This window comes from Hevea brasiliensis, chromosome 2, assembly GCF_030052815.1.
Source record: "Hevea brasiliensis isolate MT/VB/25A 57/8 chromosome 2, ASM3005281v1, whole genome shotgun sequence".
NCBI classification, from domain to species: Eukaryota; Viridiplantae; Streptophyta; class Magnoliopsida; order Malpighiales; family Euphorbiaceae; genus Hevea; species Hevea brasiliensis.
In genome coordinates this window covers 125,217,831-125,235,204 of record NC_079494.1, presented here as the reverse complement: position 1 = coordinate 125,235,204, position 17,374 = coordinate 125,217,831, and the positions used below count along the sequence as shown (strand labels likewise).

Genomic DNA, 17,374 nt, shown 5'->3' with positions numbered 1-17,374 from the left:
TATATATATATATATATATATATACTATTTTTTAAGTAAAAACAATTTTTTAATTTTTTAAAATTTAATTAAGATTTTGAATTAATGTTTTCCTTCATAACAGAGATATATTTTCAAACTATTTTTTAAATAAATAAATAAATTTTCTATTATTAAAATTATATTATAATTTTTATAGTTAAAATTAAATAATTATTTAGAAAAATATTTATTTATAATGATAAAAATTAATCATATTATTATAAAATAAATATACATATTAAATATTTTATAATAATAATTTATTATTTAATTATGAAAGATATAATATTTTATAATTTTAGAATTAAAATTTTTTTATTATTAATGGGTGAACATATTTTTAATGCTTTATAAAAATTGAAATTTTATTTTATAAAATAAAAAATAATTATTTATTTTTCAAAAATAAATATGCACTTACAAAAATAAAATATTTTTTTATACATTAAAACTATTATTATTAAAGATATAAATCAGGAAAAATTTATCATGATAAATTAAAGTAATCTAAAGTCAATAAATCAAACCCAACACACCTAATTTTAAAACTTGCATGTTAATGAAAAAATCTTGAAAAAAAAATCACATACCAAACCAGAATAGCAATAAATGAAAAACTTTGGCAGCTTTTATATATATATATAAAAGAACCTTTCTATCTCACTTCTCATCTTATATTTTGAAGGTGGAGAAAAGCCAATTAGCTAGCTCTCCTTAATTAGCAAAATAAAATTTACATGTTTATTGTAAATATATAACAAATGAAGTTTAGATTTTTTTTTTTTCTCCATAACAGAAAAGCCCATATTATGAAGAGTTATCGGAGAATTAAAAAAAAAAAAAAAAATCTAAGGCAATAAAATGACAGGACCTCAGGGAGAGAATTTTTAGCATTCCTGTTGAATTGGATGGGCCATATGAAGATTCTTTTCCCATGAGGAGGTCTTGGCTTTGATATGACGTTTCCGTACTACTTGTTAGACGAGGACGCGACCCTCTCTCACAAAACTCAAATGGATTATTTTCCAAACTTAATTCCAAAGCTTGCTTTTTATATTATATTATATTATATTATATCATATTCATTCTTCCTTCTAGCCTTTTTCTTATTTCCTATTTTGTCTTTCCACGACGATGATGATGATGACGGTGACGATTATGATACAGTCCAAATCATGGGTCTTCAAATGGTCACATAACAAAATCCATTTTTCCCTGTATATTTTGATGGTTTCGAACGAGACGTATTGGGTTGTCTTTTACTTAATAATAAAAGAGGTACGCAAACCAGAAATTAAAGCAAGTACCCCTGTGGGTTTTACATGGTACAAACAAACAAGCATGAAATACATATAAAACTGTAAGCAGAAAATCTCATACAACACCTCTGATACACATAAAAAATATAACTGCGTCAACTTGAGCTGGTTGGCTTGTCATATCTGACAAGAAACCAAAACAGCCTACGGCATGCATCAGCTACCCCTTTCAAATACACATGTAAATTCTTAGTAGTACCGCGGCCACTGCATTGCAGTGTTAAGATCGTAATCCGTCTCATTGATGCCACCGAATGAATTCACGTATAAATGTAGCTGGGAATCTTCCTGTAATTCACAAGAAAATACAAAAAGTCAGCTCAAGTTCTTAAATAGCTTCACTAATAAAACCACCAACAAGGTATATATCTATATACATATATAAATATATTATGTGCTACTCCTCACCTCTGTTGTATTATTTCCAGAAGCAGAAGCCATCATGGTACTCGATCCACCTTCTTCCAAGGTTGGCATATCTGCATCATCTGGCCTCCTCTTTAATTTGCAAAGAACTAAATCCCTCTACACAAGTATTGACATATTGTCTGAAATGCTCCAGTATGAAGTATAACTATTGAATGACTTAGAAAGGACAGCAGCTAGATATATTTACCTGGGTTTGGAAGCTGAAAGTGGGATTGTACTCATGCATGATCCAATTGGTCTTGACCCCTTTAGGTCGACCTTGATAGAAAACCAGTGTCTTTTTTATACCATTCTCGTTGATTTTACGATCCTTGCCGGTGACCTTCCAGTATCCAGCATTAGTCGTCCTATTGGCCCGATTGCTGTTTGAGTACTTGTAATTGCGAGGGCAAAAGAAATACCACACTTGGTCATTTGAATTATTAGATATCACCACCTCTGGATGCTGGATATCTGCATTGCATGTTACTTAATATTGCAGCCAATAAATGAAGGAAACAGAAACATATATATTTGTATACTTACCAGGCAGTTGCCAAGGTTCAAAATTCAACACATTAACCTCCGGGATCTCTTGGACTCGATCATCATAGCCAAGCATCTTGAGCCTCAGGTAATGATTCACCAATTCTTCATCGGTCGGATGGAATCTGTAGCCAATTCCGGAGTCCATATCTTGTCTCTAAAACTGCTAGAGTAATTAAGTGCAGCTGGGAACACTCGATTCAAGAAGAAGAAGAAGAAGAAGCTAGCTGGTGTGTGTTGATTTCTTTCCAGTTAACTGCTTAAATAGACAACATCAAAGGCTTTGCTGCTTCACTAAGAAGCTGGTTCCTGAAACGACTTGGAATATCATTGGACTACTTCCTCTACTCAAAACCGCGTATCGCTGTCCTAAAGAGTAGCCAATGATCAAACATTGCTCCAGGGGTTGTGGAATATTAACAAAAATGAAAAACCACACAACTTGTTCTCCAATCTTGGGGCAGGCTTCACCAACTTCCTTTACAATCCTAGGAAGCATCGTGATCATATTCCAGAACATTCGAAAGCTCAAAATTTTGGTGTATAATCGCACGGCTAATTATAATATATAAAAGCACATTCAAGTCAAACTATAAACCAATCGTTTGTCTTTTAAACAATTTTAGTCAAGTTTTTTTTTTAAACCTAATTTATCCAATTATGAAATCAATATATATCTTATATATTTTAAGTTCATCGTCAATTGAATTTAAATAATAATTTTCTATATATCAATTTACATAGTATTTTATTTTTTTAATTAAAAAAAAGTTCATATTGATCTCTGGACATATATAATATAATCCTCCCAAATTAATTTAAATAATTTTAATTATTAATCTAACATTAGATTTGTGATCAATAGATTGTAATTAATAAAATAATCATTTCTAACATTGGAACTGATTAATGACTACGAAAAAAAAGAAAAAAAAAATAAAGAAGTAAAGTAAACTTGTTGGGCAATTAGTCTCGAACTTGAAATACAAGTCAATGAAATGAAATAACAATTTTAAACACCAAGAGAAAAAAAATTGATTGTCCAACTCGAACACCCGCCTTGACAAGTAGTTTATTTTGAGAATGAAGTTGATCTCCTTTACTTAATGACTCCAATATCACGATTGCGACACATTGGATTATCCAAAGGAAAAGTGGTCCTGGATGATTTACAAATTTCATTGTAATTCTTCAGTGAGATTAGTGGTATGTTCTAACTCTCAATTGGGAAGTCTCCCATCACTTAAATTTTTTAAAAGCAAAAAAAAATAAAACTGTTACATCCATCGACACAAATACACAAAAAAAAAAAAAAGTGAGACTCCTTTTCTTTTTTTTTTTTTTCTCTTTATTTTTGTAGCTCACCCTCTCCTCACACAACTCTTTACTCTCTCCCTCTCTTTCTATTCCAGCAGCAGTCTCTTTAAGCAGCAGTCTCTTATCTTTTATAGGGAAAGATAGATTGCTTTAGTCAACATATGCCAATACTTACACGATGCTTGAGTATTGCTTTGTTGTTTTTTTTGTATACAAGGATTTTCTTCTAATCCTACTAGAAAAGGTTACAATCATTACATTTCAAGGAAAATATCAACAACTCCTAACACTCCTCCTTGGTGAGATTTTTGCTGGAGCTAGAAATCTTCTATCTTGAATTATGCATTCTTCAAGCAGCTTTAAAAACTGATATTTTCCACAAGTAATCCTGCCAATTAAAACCTTCCTTCTTGAGAGCAACCTAAGATCATAAAAATGAAGAAGGGTCACGACTTTTCAATAACAAATTTTCTTTTTGGCAGTTTCTGGATTTGTTGAGGCCCCTTCAGCATAAACTTTTCTAGTTTATGAACATGCATATGTCCATTGAAGTTATTTAGTTTTAAGACATACTTAGGCCCTCTTTTTGCAATTTTGAGACTTGCTGATCTCTTTCATCAACTTTTTTTTGGCAATTTAAAGATTTGTTAAGGTCGAAATTCCCAGTTAGAAAATCGCAGAGAAATTGAAGAAACATGGGATCATAGATGGTGATGCTAATGTGAAGAAAGAGAAAATAACACAGAGAATGATAGAGAATGGAAGTGCAGAGGATAGTCAGTGGAAGAAGTAAATTTGCCAAATTCACTAGGGAATCACCGTTAGGAATAGAGGAACTGTTTCAGAGCAATGGGAAGATGAGATTTCTTCTAGTCCTAGCCATATGGTCCTAGTTAGGTTCGAAATCAGATTAGAACCAACCCAAACAAACTCGAGACTGAAATCAGTCAACAATCAACAGACCCAAACTAAACCAAAACCATCTTGAGGGATTGATCCTTAACTCCTTATGAATCCTGAACCAGACTATATAGAAACTGATGGTCTGGTTCGACTCTTATTTTTTAAAGAAAAAAAGAGTAAAAATAAAAAAAATTATTTCAACTATTGAGTTGCCTCAACCAGGATCGAACTGGTACTGAAATCACCCTTCAACCGAAATTAAAATCATACTAAAACCATAGGAAATTGACTCCCCTGTCCGGTTCAGGTTCAATTAGGCCATGAACCAGAACTTTCGGCTCCAATCCGAAATCAACTCGTTAGCAGGTCTACTTTTTGCTTTACATCTTATCCTTTTTTTTCCTTCCATCACACACCTATTTTTGTCCCATTACTCGCCTACAATTATAATTTTTCATAATATTCAGAGGGCCATAATTACTCACCAAGACAGAACATAAAAAACCAGAGATACATAGGTCGGTCACTGTCATTCAAAATCACCCAGCAACAACATCATAAAAGTTTCATTAACAACCAAAGTTCACAATATTGGCATCTAATGTCTTGAAAAGACATTAAAGAGGGGCAACTCAACGTCTTAAACAGAACTTCATTCTACATTAAAACAGACACATGTATCAAATCAAGTCAAGCCAACAGAAGCTGCATCCCCGCAGTGACCAAACTCTAGCTAATAACAAACAAGGATATGAAGGATGCACTCAACACAGAATTTTCACAAAACTTCTGGTTAAACGTCTTTACAACAGTTAAGACAACAGTCTCATCAGAAATTTAGGACAACTATTCTCTTAATGCTAATAGCAGAAGATTTTGGAAGCCAATTGAAACCACTTGTGCTGGATTAGATTGTGCCCCACCACATCTACCACGAAGCCAACCAAAGTACAGATCCTCTATCAACATGTGAAATCAAACCTGCAGAGCAGTATAAACTATATTGAGTTTTCAGTTTAAATACTTTGTTATAGGGTACCCAATGGGGCAGAGGACCATTCTCATCGAATGCGTCCTATTTAAGAACTTGTTCCACTAAGCAGAAAGGTACTAAAGCTGGTGTGATTTCTTCAGCCCTGCCAGGTGAGAAAAGTGCAGAGTTAAGACCATCTTTTGGCTCAAGCAATGCTTTCATTGCATCGAAAAAGGTTGGCAGACCCTGTACCCACAGAAAGAATCATATTAAAGCATATAATAGTCCTGAGTTTGCTTCTCATGCACCACTAGAAAAAAATTAAAAACTTGTGAGGCATGCTACTTCTTACCTCTAAAAATGTAGCTTCTGCCGCATCAATTTCTAAACCAGAAGCCACTGACAGTGTTGACATATCAGTATTATCATGAGCATTATGATTTCCACAATCAGGTGTTGCTGTATGGGGACTCCATTCATCTTGTTCAGAGACTAATATATCACTTGTCTTATCTGAATTATGATTTTCAATATCAGAAGTCACTTGGCAACTAAGTTTACATTCCTCATTGGTTGACGAAGCAGTCATCTCATTTGGATTTTGATCTTCACGTTCAGAAGCCAAATGGTAGCCTAGTTCACTTTCATCACAAGCCGAATTAGCCGTCACCTCACTTTGATTCAGATTTCCAAAATCAAGAGCCACTGGACAATTCTGTTCACCTTTGTCATAAGCTGATACAGGAGTCATCTCATCCAGATTATGATCTTCCACGTTGGAACCCATATTGTCACTTGGTGCGCATTCATCACAAGATGAATTAACTGCCATCGCACTTTCAGAAGCTGAAGCCAACTGTTTTGGTTCACTATTGCTTATATGTCCCTTTGACTTTGCCTTCAACTTACAGAGAAGGAAATTTCCCTGTAAATGTTGAAGTACAAAATCAATAAATTCAAAGTGAAAAATGTGACCAGCCAAAGCAAATTTCTAAAAGCTATAACCAATGAAACCTCACAAAACGAGAATTTCATTAAATCTAGGCTAAAATCTTCTAATCACACTCATAGTCGTATCATATTTCATATAACTTCTGAATAAGCAAGGGTATTACGATATATTTTTCATTGGTGACAACCACATTGGTGAGGTCAAAATCCAAGTCTAGAAAGTAGGAACATATAACAAAATACAAATTAGCAGTCAAATGATTTCCCAAACACATTGATCAAGCAAAAACAAACAAACTAGTTGTTTCTAGTACGAATTCTTGACTAGCATTACCTGTGGAATGTATTCATACTCGTGCATGATCCATTTTGTCCTGACCGCTTTAGCTTTCGGATGTTCCTTTTCATAGAAAACCAAAGTTCTCTTTGTGCCAATAGGCTTCTTTGTACGAATATCTTTCACTTTGCGAGGCTTACCGGTGGGTTTCCAATACCCAGCCTTGGTAGTCCTGTTGGACCTCCGGCTATGTGTATACTTATAATCACGGGGACAAAAGAAATAGTAAACTTGATCATTTGATTTTATCTTCGATTTATCTGCAAATGAAAAGTAATAATCTTCATTAACATGATACTATGGCAGAAACAAAAAAAAAAAAAAATGGAAAAGATATGTATGGTTACCAGAAAGTTCCCAAGGTTCAAAATCACATACTTTAAGCTCAGCAATTGGCATCTTCTCATCATCAGGATTAAGAATTTTTCGATTCAAAAAATGCCCAACGAGTTCTTGATCAGTTGGATGAAATCTATATCCAACCGGATTTGATCGTTTTGGCTGTATTTTAGTTGCCATATCTACCGATAAGAAAGAGCAATTAGGAGAAGAAACAGGTATATAAGAAGAGAAACAGGAATTGATGGTTAATGCTTTGTAAATAAAATATTTCACTCACCTTCTGAGAATCAATACTTCATTCCTCGTTCTGAAACAATAAGGAAAATGAATTGAATCGAATCAATACTTTATTCCTCTTTCTGAAATAATAAGCAAAATGGGATGAATCGACAAAAATGAATGGGATGCCCTAATCTTAGAATTGAAAAAAGAAAAGAAAAGGGGTAGAGAACAATCTGAAGCAAAAGAAGCCAATGAACTGAGAGTGAGAGAGCTAGAGGTATAGTCAGAAGATTGAGTCCAGTCAAGGACAGAGGATGGTTATCGCTTTGGAGAACGTTCCTCGAAGAAACGCAGCCTTCTTAAAAGTCAGTACGTCGTTGAATTGATAGGCAAATGGGAAATAAGTCTTTTATAGAAGTGGACCCTACCTGGCCCTAACATTCCCTGAGGATTACGCAACCATACACTGTACGTCTGCCAATATTTTGTTAATGACGTGTGCCAATATTTTATAAATGACGTGCTCCAATCATAAATTGGATTTTATATTTTTTAAATTCATTTAAATTTTATTTAATTTATCATTAACTATAAATTAAATGCTAATTAACCTTAGAACAATTACATCGTTTAGATAATAATCTATTGAAATTTTTATATTTAAAATATAATATATATCATAACTAAAATATAATAAACATACATATTTTTATATTTCAAACTGAAAAAATATAATTAAAATAATTTTAGTCATTTAACTTGCAATTAAACAGAAGTTAAGTAATTCAGCAATATTACCCAAATGCAAAGAGAGTGAGAGTGGTATCAAAGACGATACAAGGTTGCTGGACTTAAATACAAGAGTCAAATAGTAAACATATCTTACTAATACTATTAACATCTTTATAAGGTACAAATTTGGAAGTAAATATAGGCTATTAAGGAAGTAAAGAGTATTTCAGGTTGAAGATAGCAGAACCCCATCAACAGTACGTGCGTATCCTCGAGGAAGCCAACGGCTAAAGCGGCTCCTGCCAAATAGGAACTCAAGGACATCCTATTTCAGATCCTACTTCAGCTTGCTCGGAGCTACCAAAACTAGCGTAAGAGCTGCTTCAATTGGAGATGGGTGCTGTAATAAAATTGTCTACTTTTTCTAGCTCAAGCAATTCTCCCAATCTTTAAGATAAGCTTGTAGATATGCCTGCAGAAATTATCATGTTAAAGCATAATTTATGAGTTTGCTCGTTTAGACTTCACAAGAAAAGGTTTAAACTGTACGGAAAGATGCAAATTCTTACCTCTAATGGCGTAGCCTCCGCTGCATTATTGTATACATTAGCAGCAGTTGAGGAAGTTAGCGTATCAGAAGGTGTTGGTACTTGGTTAATCCATTCACCTTCTTCACAGGCTGATATATCAAAAGTGATTGGGCATATTAATTTGCCATTCACATAGGTTGACATAGCCGCCATCTCATTTGAATTTTGATCCTCTTGATCAAAACCCAAATAGTAATGTGATTCTCCTTCATCGCCAGCTGAATCAGTGGTCACTTCATTTAGATTTTGATTTTCAAAATCAAAAGCTATAAGGTCATTCTGCTCAACTTTGTCATAGGTTGAGATAGTAGTCGACTCGTTGGGATTACAATTTTCAAAATCAGAAGCCACATGGATGCTCGGTTCACATTCATCACAAGATGAATTAGTTGTCATCTCATTGAACTTTCCAATTTCAGGATCACAAGGCAATACAACATCACCGTTGTTGATCTTCTCATCAGGCTTTGCCTTCAATTTACAGAGAAGGAAATTACCCTGCAATACAAAGTTGTCCTGTCATACATTATAAAACAGCAAAAGCAAATTATAAATTCTACTGGATATCACAACACAATAGGCTCACAAAACCAGAACTTTGCTAAAACACTGGCTAAATTCTTCCATAAAACATCAACAAAATAAGGTTGTATCATTCCAGGGAAGGGGAAGTCCTGCAAAGTAAGACATTTTATTACAATCCAAGTTAGCAGAGTGATTTCTGAATTCTTCTTTTTTTTTTTTTTTTTTCTTCAAGATGTAAGCTTCTATTTAGATAAGAATACAAGAGACAAAATAGACCAGAGCCCTCAAAACAAGTTATTTAATCAGTAAAGGCATATGAAAAGAATAATTATTTTTACCTGGACAGCCAAGGTAGAACTTGAAACAATATATTCATATTCGTGCATGATCCATTTGGTCCTCCTCGATTTAGGATGATCTCTTACATAGAATACTAAACTTCTTTTTGTACCAATCTCTTCCTTGCTATGTTTATCTTTCACTTTACGCAGCTTGCCAGTGGGTTTCCAAAATCCTGCCCTGGTTGTTCGATTCGAACGACGACTACCCGAATACTTATAATCACGGGGGCAAAAGAAATACCACACTTGGTCCTCTGAACCTGTGTCAACTATATCTGCACATAAACAACGTTCATTAATCAAATACCATAAGGAAAATAAGAAACAGATTGTCGCAGAGATGTTTGTTTACCAGGTAGATCCCACGGCTCAAAGTCGCAAACTTTAATCTCGGTGATAGTTGAGTCATCATCATCGCAACCAAATATCTTTCGCTTCAAAAAATGATTAACCAGCTCATAATCTGTTGGATGGAATCTATACCCAACCATTGGACCTATCGACATAGCTATAAGGGAAAAAAAATGAAGTTATAAAGAAGAAATAGCAACGGAGTAACAGCGCCAAAGGAAGGTTAATGTTGCGCAGAGAAAGTAAAAAAAAAAAATTCCCACCAGCAGAGACGTTGTGTTTCATTCCTCTTCCTAAAATGGAACGCCAAGGCTTGGTTGATTTGAGAGAAGGAAGGCTTATATCTTGGGATATAAAACACGAAACAGAGGAAAATGAGTTGCAGAAATGTAGCAGAGCATTAGCTAAGGGCTATAAAGAGAACATTTTGAAGTAGGGAATATTTGTGTTAGGAAGCAGAGAGGAGGGAGTACTTGTAAGCGCAGAAAATGGAAAAATTTTCTCCATACAAAATCTCCAAAGTCACTCCTTGGATGAGAAGTTGTGGGTCCACTACTTCAATGAGAAGTTGGTAAATTAGATAATAGTGGCAAATAGGTATTTCTGCTCAGTAGACCCTGCCATCCAAAATCCAAACCGCGTCTAGCTTTTTTTTTTTAGGGTGCGTTTGGAGGGAATGAAGAGGAGTTTCTTTAAAATAAGGTAATGGAAAGTAATCAAAACCTTCCAAATCATTAATTTAGTGAGTTTAAAAAAATCAAACCTTCAAAAATCTTGCCCACCTTAAAAGCCTTTCTTCCAAATAAACTCAATCTTTAAAAACCTATTCTTTATCTTCAAAAATTAAATCCCAAACATAGTGTTAACATCTAATTCCTTGTTCAGTCCTTGCAGGAAAATGAAATGAATAAAAAAAAATTATATTATTTGAATATATTATTAAAATAAGAGAGAAATATTTTTTTTATGTGATATACATTTATTTTTACATTTTTCTTCCTTTTACTATAATTTAGATGAGAATATTTTGAGTTAATTAAAAGGATTCGAAGAATAAAATTTTTCTTTTATTATACTCCTTTCTCTTCAGTCTCCTTTATTGAATGTCTATAGAAGAAAAAGTAGAGATATCATTTTTTTTTTTAAATTTTTCATTCCCCTAATTCAAACAAGGAGTAATTTTTCATTTTCTATTCAGTTTTTGGCAATAAAATTGACCATCACTGTTGTCACGACCCAACCTATGGTGGACAAGACTAGACTTGGGCACTTAAAGCCCCGAGGCCCGTAGTAAGCCTAACTATTCACAAATCCATAACCAGGCCCACAATTTAGGCCCAATATACACATAAAATAATTTAAATTAAATCGTTATAATTATATTTCGCCAACTTAGCCTGAAATTATCAAACAAAAATTAGGGAGCCCACTCAACCTCATACCTCATTTATAACCATTTAAAACTCGTAAAATTTTTCTTTTCATTTATTAATACGCAAACTTGAATTCATACACCCTCGACAGCTTAATGCTACTACTAGCACATGCGGATTCCTAAATTACAAATTTAGAGAATAATAATACAAATAAGTAATCTTTTCATAACCTGAGAGGAAAGGGACAGGTTATTCTGAAAAATGTCTCCTCCTGTAGTTTGAAAATGTGGTGAACAGAGTGAGCGTTCGACTTCAGAGTAAAATATCAATTTTAACCATAATCTCTATAACTATCTAAAACTAATGCACCCTGTAGAGTGAAATGCAACATCAACATCATTTTCACATCATAACATCAAAAAGGTAATTTGGAGCACTCACACACCCTGTAGTATCAATCATAACATATGGGAGCTGATCCCCTATACAGCTCTCTTAAATCCAACCTGGTGCCAGCGAATTACTCAAGCTCGGACTTCCACTTAATAACCAAATCGAGGGTCCCAATAATTACTCAAGCCGTGACTACCCCTCGAAGGATCGGGTCCCAATTACTCAAGCCGTGACTACCCGTCCCATCCATAGTCCACACCACATCACACGCACGCTAACGCACGACACCGCTCCAAATTACCACAACAACATTCATGGCATATTAATGCTTATGAATGCAACATAAATCGTGCCTAGAGTTTAAATACATAAATATATGCATATAAGTGATGCATGGGCATGCTTGAACATATAATAATATCGAAATTACAATTAAAATTAATATTTTACTCACAGACTTAACGACAATCACTGTGGCGGCTGGGCGGAGGAAGAAGGCTGTCCCGGCTCACCTGACAATTTTATTACAATCATTTAATAAATTTGACTCAATACAAACAAAGAAAAAGACCAAATACGTCCTAAGTCGGTTAAAATCCCAGTAGTCTCCCCTATACCTAGGACCTACCCAACCTGCAAAAAGGCTCAAATAGCACTTCTAAATTCTCAATTTCCACAACCACATCTCATCAATATCACATGGCCCCTCCTGGGCCCTCCAAATCAGACAATACTCAAAATTTTAAAAATTACGTTTTAGTCCATATAATTGACATTTTTCAAAAATCTACTCAAACAAGCTCTAAAAATTCTAAAATTTTGTCCTGCGGTCCTTAATAATATTATAAGACTATTGCAAAATGAATTGTAATTTTCTTATCACCCATGAATATTTTATTCAAGAATTTTACTCAATGCCATACGTTTCCAACAGCTAATATATTCTTAATTCAACCCGATTAAATATTCACATATTTAAACCTCCATCCTCAAGATTCAACCAATTATATAAAATTTAATTATCTAAATTTCAAACAATCTTATATGCCCATATGCTAAAAATCTAATTAAAATCCATCCATATTTCTCAAAAATATTCTATAATCACTCAAAAATTCAACTAACACCATAGAATATCTCCAAATAATTTTACTTTCATCATATATTTTTCTCCAATTTTTCCTGTTTAAGAAACACTGTATTTATGCTCCATGCATGCAGAAATAATAAAAATTGTCTTACCCAAGTTTATCTCGTGTCTTAAAAATTCCAAAAATTTGCGAGGAAGCCTCGGAAGTTGAACCATCTTCATAGCTCACGGAGCCATCACGCACCACCACAAGACGGTGGTGGGCGCCACGGTCACCGGCGACATTTGCCGAATCTGATCATACCACCATGTTCCTTTCCTCTTCCTCACCATATGTGGTCTCGGATCGTCGATCCAACGGTCGGATCGCCGAGATCCGACGAAAAAGCTTGAAAAACCCAAACTTCTCTCCTCCATATTTCACTCATCCGACCTCCATTTGCTTCAAAATTGGTATCAAAAGAAAGCTCTGAACAAGCTTTCAACGCCACCGGAATCGCCTCGATCGGACGTCGGATGAAGCCGAATCGCCGAAAGCCGCGCCATCGTGCGCGTTTTCTCTCTCTCCTCTCTTGCCGCTCTGGTGGTCACGGTGGTCGCGGAGGGTCGCGGCCGGTGGGAGCTGCTTGGGACGTCCGCCGGTCACCGGAGAAAGGAAGAAGAAGAAGAGAGGGAAGGAAAGGGAGAGAAGAGAAATGGGGGAAGTTCCTCCCGCTTTTGAAATTTTTTTTTTTTTTTTTAATAAATGTTGGCGATGATGGAAACCCACCACACGCCAAATGATCACTTTCATTTATTTATTTATTTATTTATTTTTTTTCAGGGTTGTTACATTCTTCCCCCCTTAAGAAAAATTCGTCCTCGAATTTTCGAATAAACCAGAGATATGGAAAAGAATATTATCAGAACAAGTGCAATCATTACTCCTCCACTTTGAGATTGGTAAAACATTTATTCTTCAAACTCTTTGTACATTATATATGACATTCTATTACTCTCTTATTCTACTATGGTGTCCTATTTGTCTTCATCTCTATCTAGAGATGCTCTTATCTCTTGGCTATTCATTGACCATTCTTCTGACATTTCAAGTATTCGCTATATCTCACTGTTCTTGACTTGATGTCTCATAACTTCAATCAACTTTAGTGCTTACCTCACTTTTATTACGCCCCAACATGTCTCTTGGTGACTTCAGTCATCATTCCTTTGTTTTAATAATCTCTTTTTTCCCCAATGACATAACTTATGTTCCTTATTCCATGATATCCTATGAGTAGCTTTCTGTCGCACCTAATCTCCGCATCTTGTACGAGATCTTCACTCTTCTTATGACTTCAGTGGTTAATACCTATAAATCTTCTCACTCCCATTATACTTTAAATTTTTAATCTCTCTTGTGTCATTACTAAGGTACTTAGACCAACCTCTATCGATCTTAAGTAACTAGTCGCAGAGTCTCCTCCAAGGGCCAAGTGTATCATTTATCAATATTGGAAAGTAAACTGGTCTCTCCTTCTAGGTAACAAAGTGTTTATATTCTCGACAACTCAACCCATGCGACTTATCAATTCTCACTCCTTCTCCGGAATATAAATATCTAGACTTCTTCCTATAGCTTCTTAGTATGTGGCCTACTTCTGACACATTAGCACTCAGATCGAGGCTCTACTACTCCTTTAATCTATCATCTCATAATAACTTGTTTTAAACGTCTCTTAGTGTGTTCCTAGCATACCTATTCCTTCTTATCCTCATCATTATAACTGGCTCTATCGAGCTCTTTTTCTGTCCTTTGCATCTTATCCACTTTCATTTTCCTATTTTTTTTGGTATTGTTGATATCTTTTCAACCTGCTGTACTTATTCCTTAATTTTAGTCCTATTTCACCCTTACACCTTTTTCCTTCAAGGATGTCCATCCCATCATCAACTTTAACTTTCATTTTATTTCTTAGTTACTAGTTCTATTACTTCGGGAATTCTAACCTTACGATTTTCTCTTACCAGCACATTCTTCACCTTATATAACACTTATAATTAACCACAGAAAATTCTTTTTGTATTCCCTTTTTCCAACTTAACTATCAGAACATTATCATTCCCCACTAACCTCAGTAGGAAATTGCTCATCCTGGATGGATACGAGCCCCTAAAACTATAAGTTCCATCTGAACTAACACGACTGTGGGAAATGTGTACCATGCCTTAATTCTAAATAAAATACTTCATGTGTTCGTTCTCCTTAATATAATCACATATACTGCCTATAGCTTTCTAAACTTCAACCTCAAATTATCCATCAGCAACAATTTCATCTATTGAAACTCATCCATAAATAGTACTTCATCTAGCTCATGGTTTAAAACAGTCGTAAGCCTTAGTAGCTAACTCAATTTAACTCCTGCCATTACTCTGAACGTCCTTTCATACTTAACATTAGGTATGCACTTACTGTCATTCTCATATCAGGAAATTGTATATGAATTGGTGCCTACCAAACTCTCAAATAACTCGGTCTCCTTGACTCACTGCCTTTATATAACCTTCTAGAACCAAAAGCACAAGCTAAACTTGAAAAGAAAGAAAAATACCCTCTTATATTCAATTACGCCCAATTGTCCATATAACAACGTTTAACCTATGTTTCTTGGTCTTTCTCTTCAAATTTCGTCATCTCCTAGCATAATTGTCCTTTACCTATAAGATATCATCTGTATGAACCCTTTACTGTACCATTGTCCTTCCTGACATAATATTTTATAATTTATTAACTTTACTTATACTCGACCTATGATTCATATCTATCATCGTTTATATTGTGCCCTTAACCCTTGTTGAATCCTGAAAGATTTCTCTCGCTAATAGATTCTTCCAACACTAATTCCACCCTTATCTAGGGTCATTAATTTGATCCTTGAACTTTCTAGTGATTTATAATCACCCATACTTGTCACTTTTCATTCTACCCCTACTGTTGTTCTGTCGTTATTGCTTCACTGCAAAGTGATTCTGTTGATCACACTAAAAATGTTTGCCTGACATTCATAACGAACCTCTAACTACCTTCTCACTATCTCAAAAGTCTAACCTAAAACTTATGTGTCATTATCTATAATTCTTTCCACTCATCATACCTATTTGATCTCGTAGACTGACTTTTATTCAACTTACTATTTACTAACTTCTTTTTCTCTACCTAATTAGGTAGTCCGCAATACCATCGCACACCTTATAGCATTTACTCATTATTATTATATTCCATACCTCCATCACTATTCTCACTAATGTGGTCCCATTTTGGGTTTTCCATCTTACCTTGCTAACTATATCTTTCAGAGTTTCTGTCGCGTTATCATATGTCTGTGCTACTCAGATTTGGTCATTTGACCACTCTAGCTAGTACTTCCACTGGCATTGAGATTATATTGCATCTGCAATCAATTGTCCAAACCTTCATTCTGCACTTTCTCTATCCATTGGCCTTCTGTGATTTATCTTCGCTAATTTATTACTCTTAACACTATTATAATTAGATTATACTATTGTTTTGAATAATTTGAAATTAGAAAGGAACTCAGGAAATTGCGGTCATACATTTATCGTATGATTTCTATTCTTATCCTTTAGCTTACATGATACCTTTACTACCTCGAGAACTGATTCTGCAGTAATTTTATTTATTTGTTATTATTATTATTATTATTATCATTATTATTATTATTATTATTATTATTTTCCATGTTTACTCAATTCCAAAACTTAAGATTTCGGGCACCCAAACCCGTCATCCAATTCAAAGGATTTACATCCATCGTGATCTGATTATATATGATTCCTATAATGGAACTTGTATCCTTTCCAGGATACCCGAGCCAACTACTCTCTACCACACTCTACAGTCCCATCTGGGGCACTATTTTGTGGGTCACCATTATTAGTAATAACTTTCGATCCCTTCTAAAAAGATAGGACTATACCCTAACTTGCTGCAACAAAGGTACTACATTTACCACCTTGCCCAAAACCATGTCAAACTAATGTCTCTCTTATCATATCATAGCTCTGTAAATCATATATTCATAGTTTCGACCTTCTCTAGGTAGTAGAGTTGTACTTCATTCCATACTGATACACACAAGGTATTCTATTCTCACTAAGTTCTAAGCAAAACGTCTATCGTTCTGCAAAAACCATCCAAAATTCCATACCGAAGACTAGATGATCTCACTCTATAAGTGTCACCTTTACTTTGCAACTAGTCCGAAACCTCTGGTCTGATGGCAACTTTTACTGTAACTCTAGCTCATGCTGGGGTAACTGAGTCACTGACTCTAGTTATCACCCAACTGTGACCTTTCAATATTCTAACTCTAGACCCCTAATCAAGAGTTTCCAACTCCTCTGCAGATATAGAACTCTGTTCTGGTATTACTATACCAAAGCAGTACCCGCATAACATCCTCATCATAAGCACTACAGGAAGTGCAGCGGCTCTACACAATAATCCCATGTCTGCATCAGAATCAGCTGCAGGCGGATATTGAGAACATTGTATAGTTACTACGATACGCCCCGATGACTAGGTCTCCTAATCTCTTATCTCTCTTGAATATTCTATTATCACAAACTTATTC

General features: G+C 34.7%; 3 protein-coding genes across 4 annotated transcripts; all 3 read right to left on the bottom strand.

Annotated features, from left to right (window-relative positions):
* Positions 1-1,315: 1,315 nt before the first annotated feature.
* LOC110661634 (protein NTM1-like 9) lies at positions 1,316-2,670 on the bottom strand. Its single transcript, XM_021820312.2, has 4 exons — positions 2,295-2,670; positions 1,957-2,222; positions 1,749-1,865; positions 1,316-1,628 (listed from the first exon to the last, which is right to left on the bottom strand). Exons 1-4 carry the CDS (start codon positions 2,440-2,442, stop codon positions 1,530-1,532), a joined length of 630 nt encoding a protein of 209 aa, XP_021676004.2. The 5' UTR covers positions 2,443-2,670; the 3' UTR covers positions 1,316-1,529.
* Positions 2,671-5,046: 2,376 nt separating this feature from the next.
* Positions 5,047-7,748, bottom strand: LOC110661680 (NAC domain-containing protein 71). 2 transcript variants are annotated; one of them, XM_021820380.2, is made up of 6 exons: positions 7,395-7,734; positions 7,123-7,296; positions 6,773-7,035; positions 6,205-6,412; positions 5,840-5,997; positions 5,047-5,733 (listed from the first exon to the last, which is right to left on the bottom strand). In XM_021820380.2, the coding sequence occupies exons 2-6, from the start codon at positions 7,292-7,294 to the stop codon at positions 5,590-5,592; spliced, it is 945 nt and encodes a 314-aa protein (XP_021676072.1). In that variant the 5' UTR covers positions 7,295-7,296; positions 7,395-7,734; the 3' UTR covers positions 5,047-5,589. The 2 variants fall into 2 exon arrangements, with proteins under 2 accessions (XP_021676072.1, XP_021676071.2); XM_021820379.2 differs by having other exon boundaries at positions 5,840-6,412; positions 7,395-7,748.
* A 411-nt stretch (positions 7,749-8,159) lies between these two features.
* LOC110661681 (NAC domain-containing protein 71) lies at positions 8,160-10,326 on the bottom strand. Its single transcript, XM_021820381.2, has 5 exons — positions 10,142-10,326; positions 9,880-10,035; positions 9,525-9,802; positions 8,641-9,159; positions 8,160-8,543 (listed from the first exon to the last, which is right to left on the bottom strand). The coding sequence occupies exons 1-5, from the start codon at positions 10,161-10,163 to the stop codon at positions 8,496-8,498; spliced, it is 1,023 nt and encodes a 340-aa protein (XP_021676073.2). The 5' UTR covers positions 10,164-10,326; the 3' UTR covers positions 8,160-8,495.
* Between the last annotated feature and the right edge of the window lie 7,048 nt (positions 10,327-17,374).

What these genes read in the sequence shown, in the direction of transcription:
- LOC110661680 (XM_021820379.2), bottom strand. Translation starts at nt 7,294, where the DNA reads ATGGCAACTAAAATACAGCCAAAACGATCAAATCCGGTTGGATATAGA. An exon ending in AGTATGAATACATTCCACAG is followed by an intron (nt 6,413 to 6,772) that starts GTAATGCTAGTC and finishes CAACATTTACAG; the next exon opens with GGAAATTTCCTTCTCTGTAA. An exon ending in CAGAAGCTACATTTTTAGAG is followed by an intron (nt 5,734 to 5,839) that starts GTAAGAAGTAGC and finishes CTGTGGGTACAG; the next exon opens with GGTCTGCCAACCTTTTTCGA.
- LOC110661634 (XM_021820312.2), bottom strand. Translation starts at nt 2,442, where the DNA reads ATGGACTCCGGAATTGGCTACAGATTCCATCCGACCGATGAAGAATTG. An exon ending in CTTTCAGCTTCCAAACCCAG is followed by an intron (nt 1,866 to 1,956) that starts GTAAATATATCT and finishes ATACTTGTGTAG; the next exon opens with AGGGATTTAGTTCTTTGCAA. An exon ending in CTGGAAATAATACAACAGAG is followed by an intron (nt 1,629 to 1,748) that starts GTGAGGAGTAGC and finishes TGTGAATTACAG; the next exon opens with GAAGATTCCCAGCTACATTT.
- LOC110661681 (XM_021820381.2), bottom strand. Translation starts at nt 10,163, where the DNA reads ATGAAACACAACGTCTCTGCTG. An exon ending in GAAACACAACGTCTCTGCTG is followed by an intron (nt 10,036 to 10,141) that starts GTGGGAATTTTT and finishes TTTCCCTTATAG; the next exon opens with CTATGTCGATAGGTCCAATG. An exon ending in TGAGCCGTGGGATCTACCTG is followed by an intron (nt 9,803 to 9,879) that starts GTAAACAAACAT and finishes GTTTATGTGCAG; the next exon opens with ATATAGTTGACACAGGTTCA.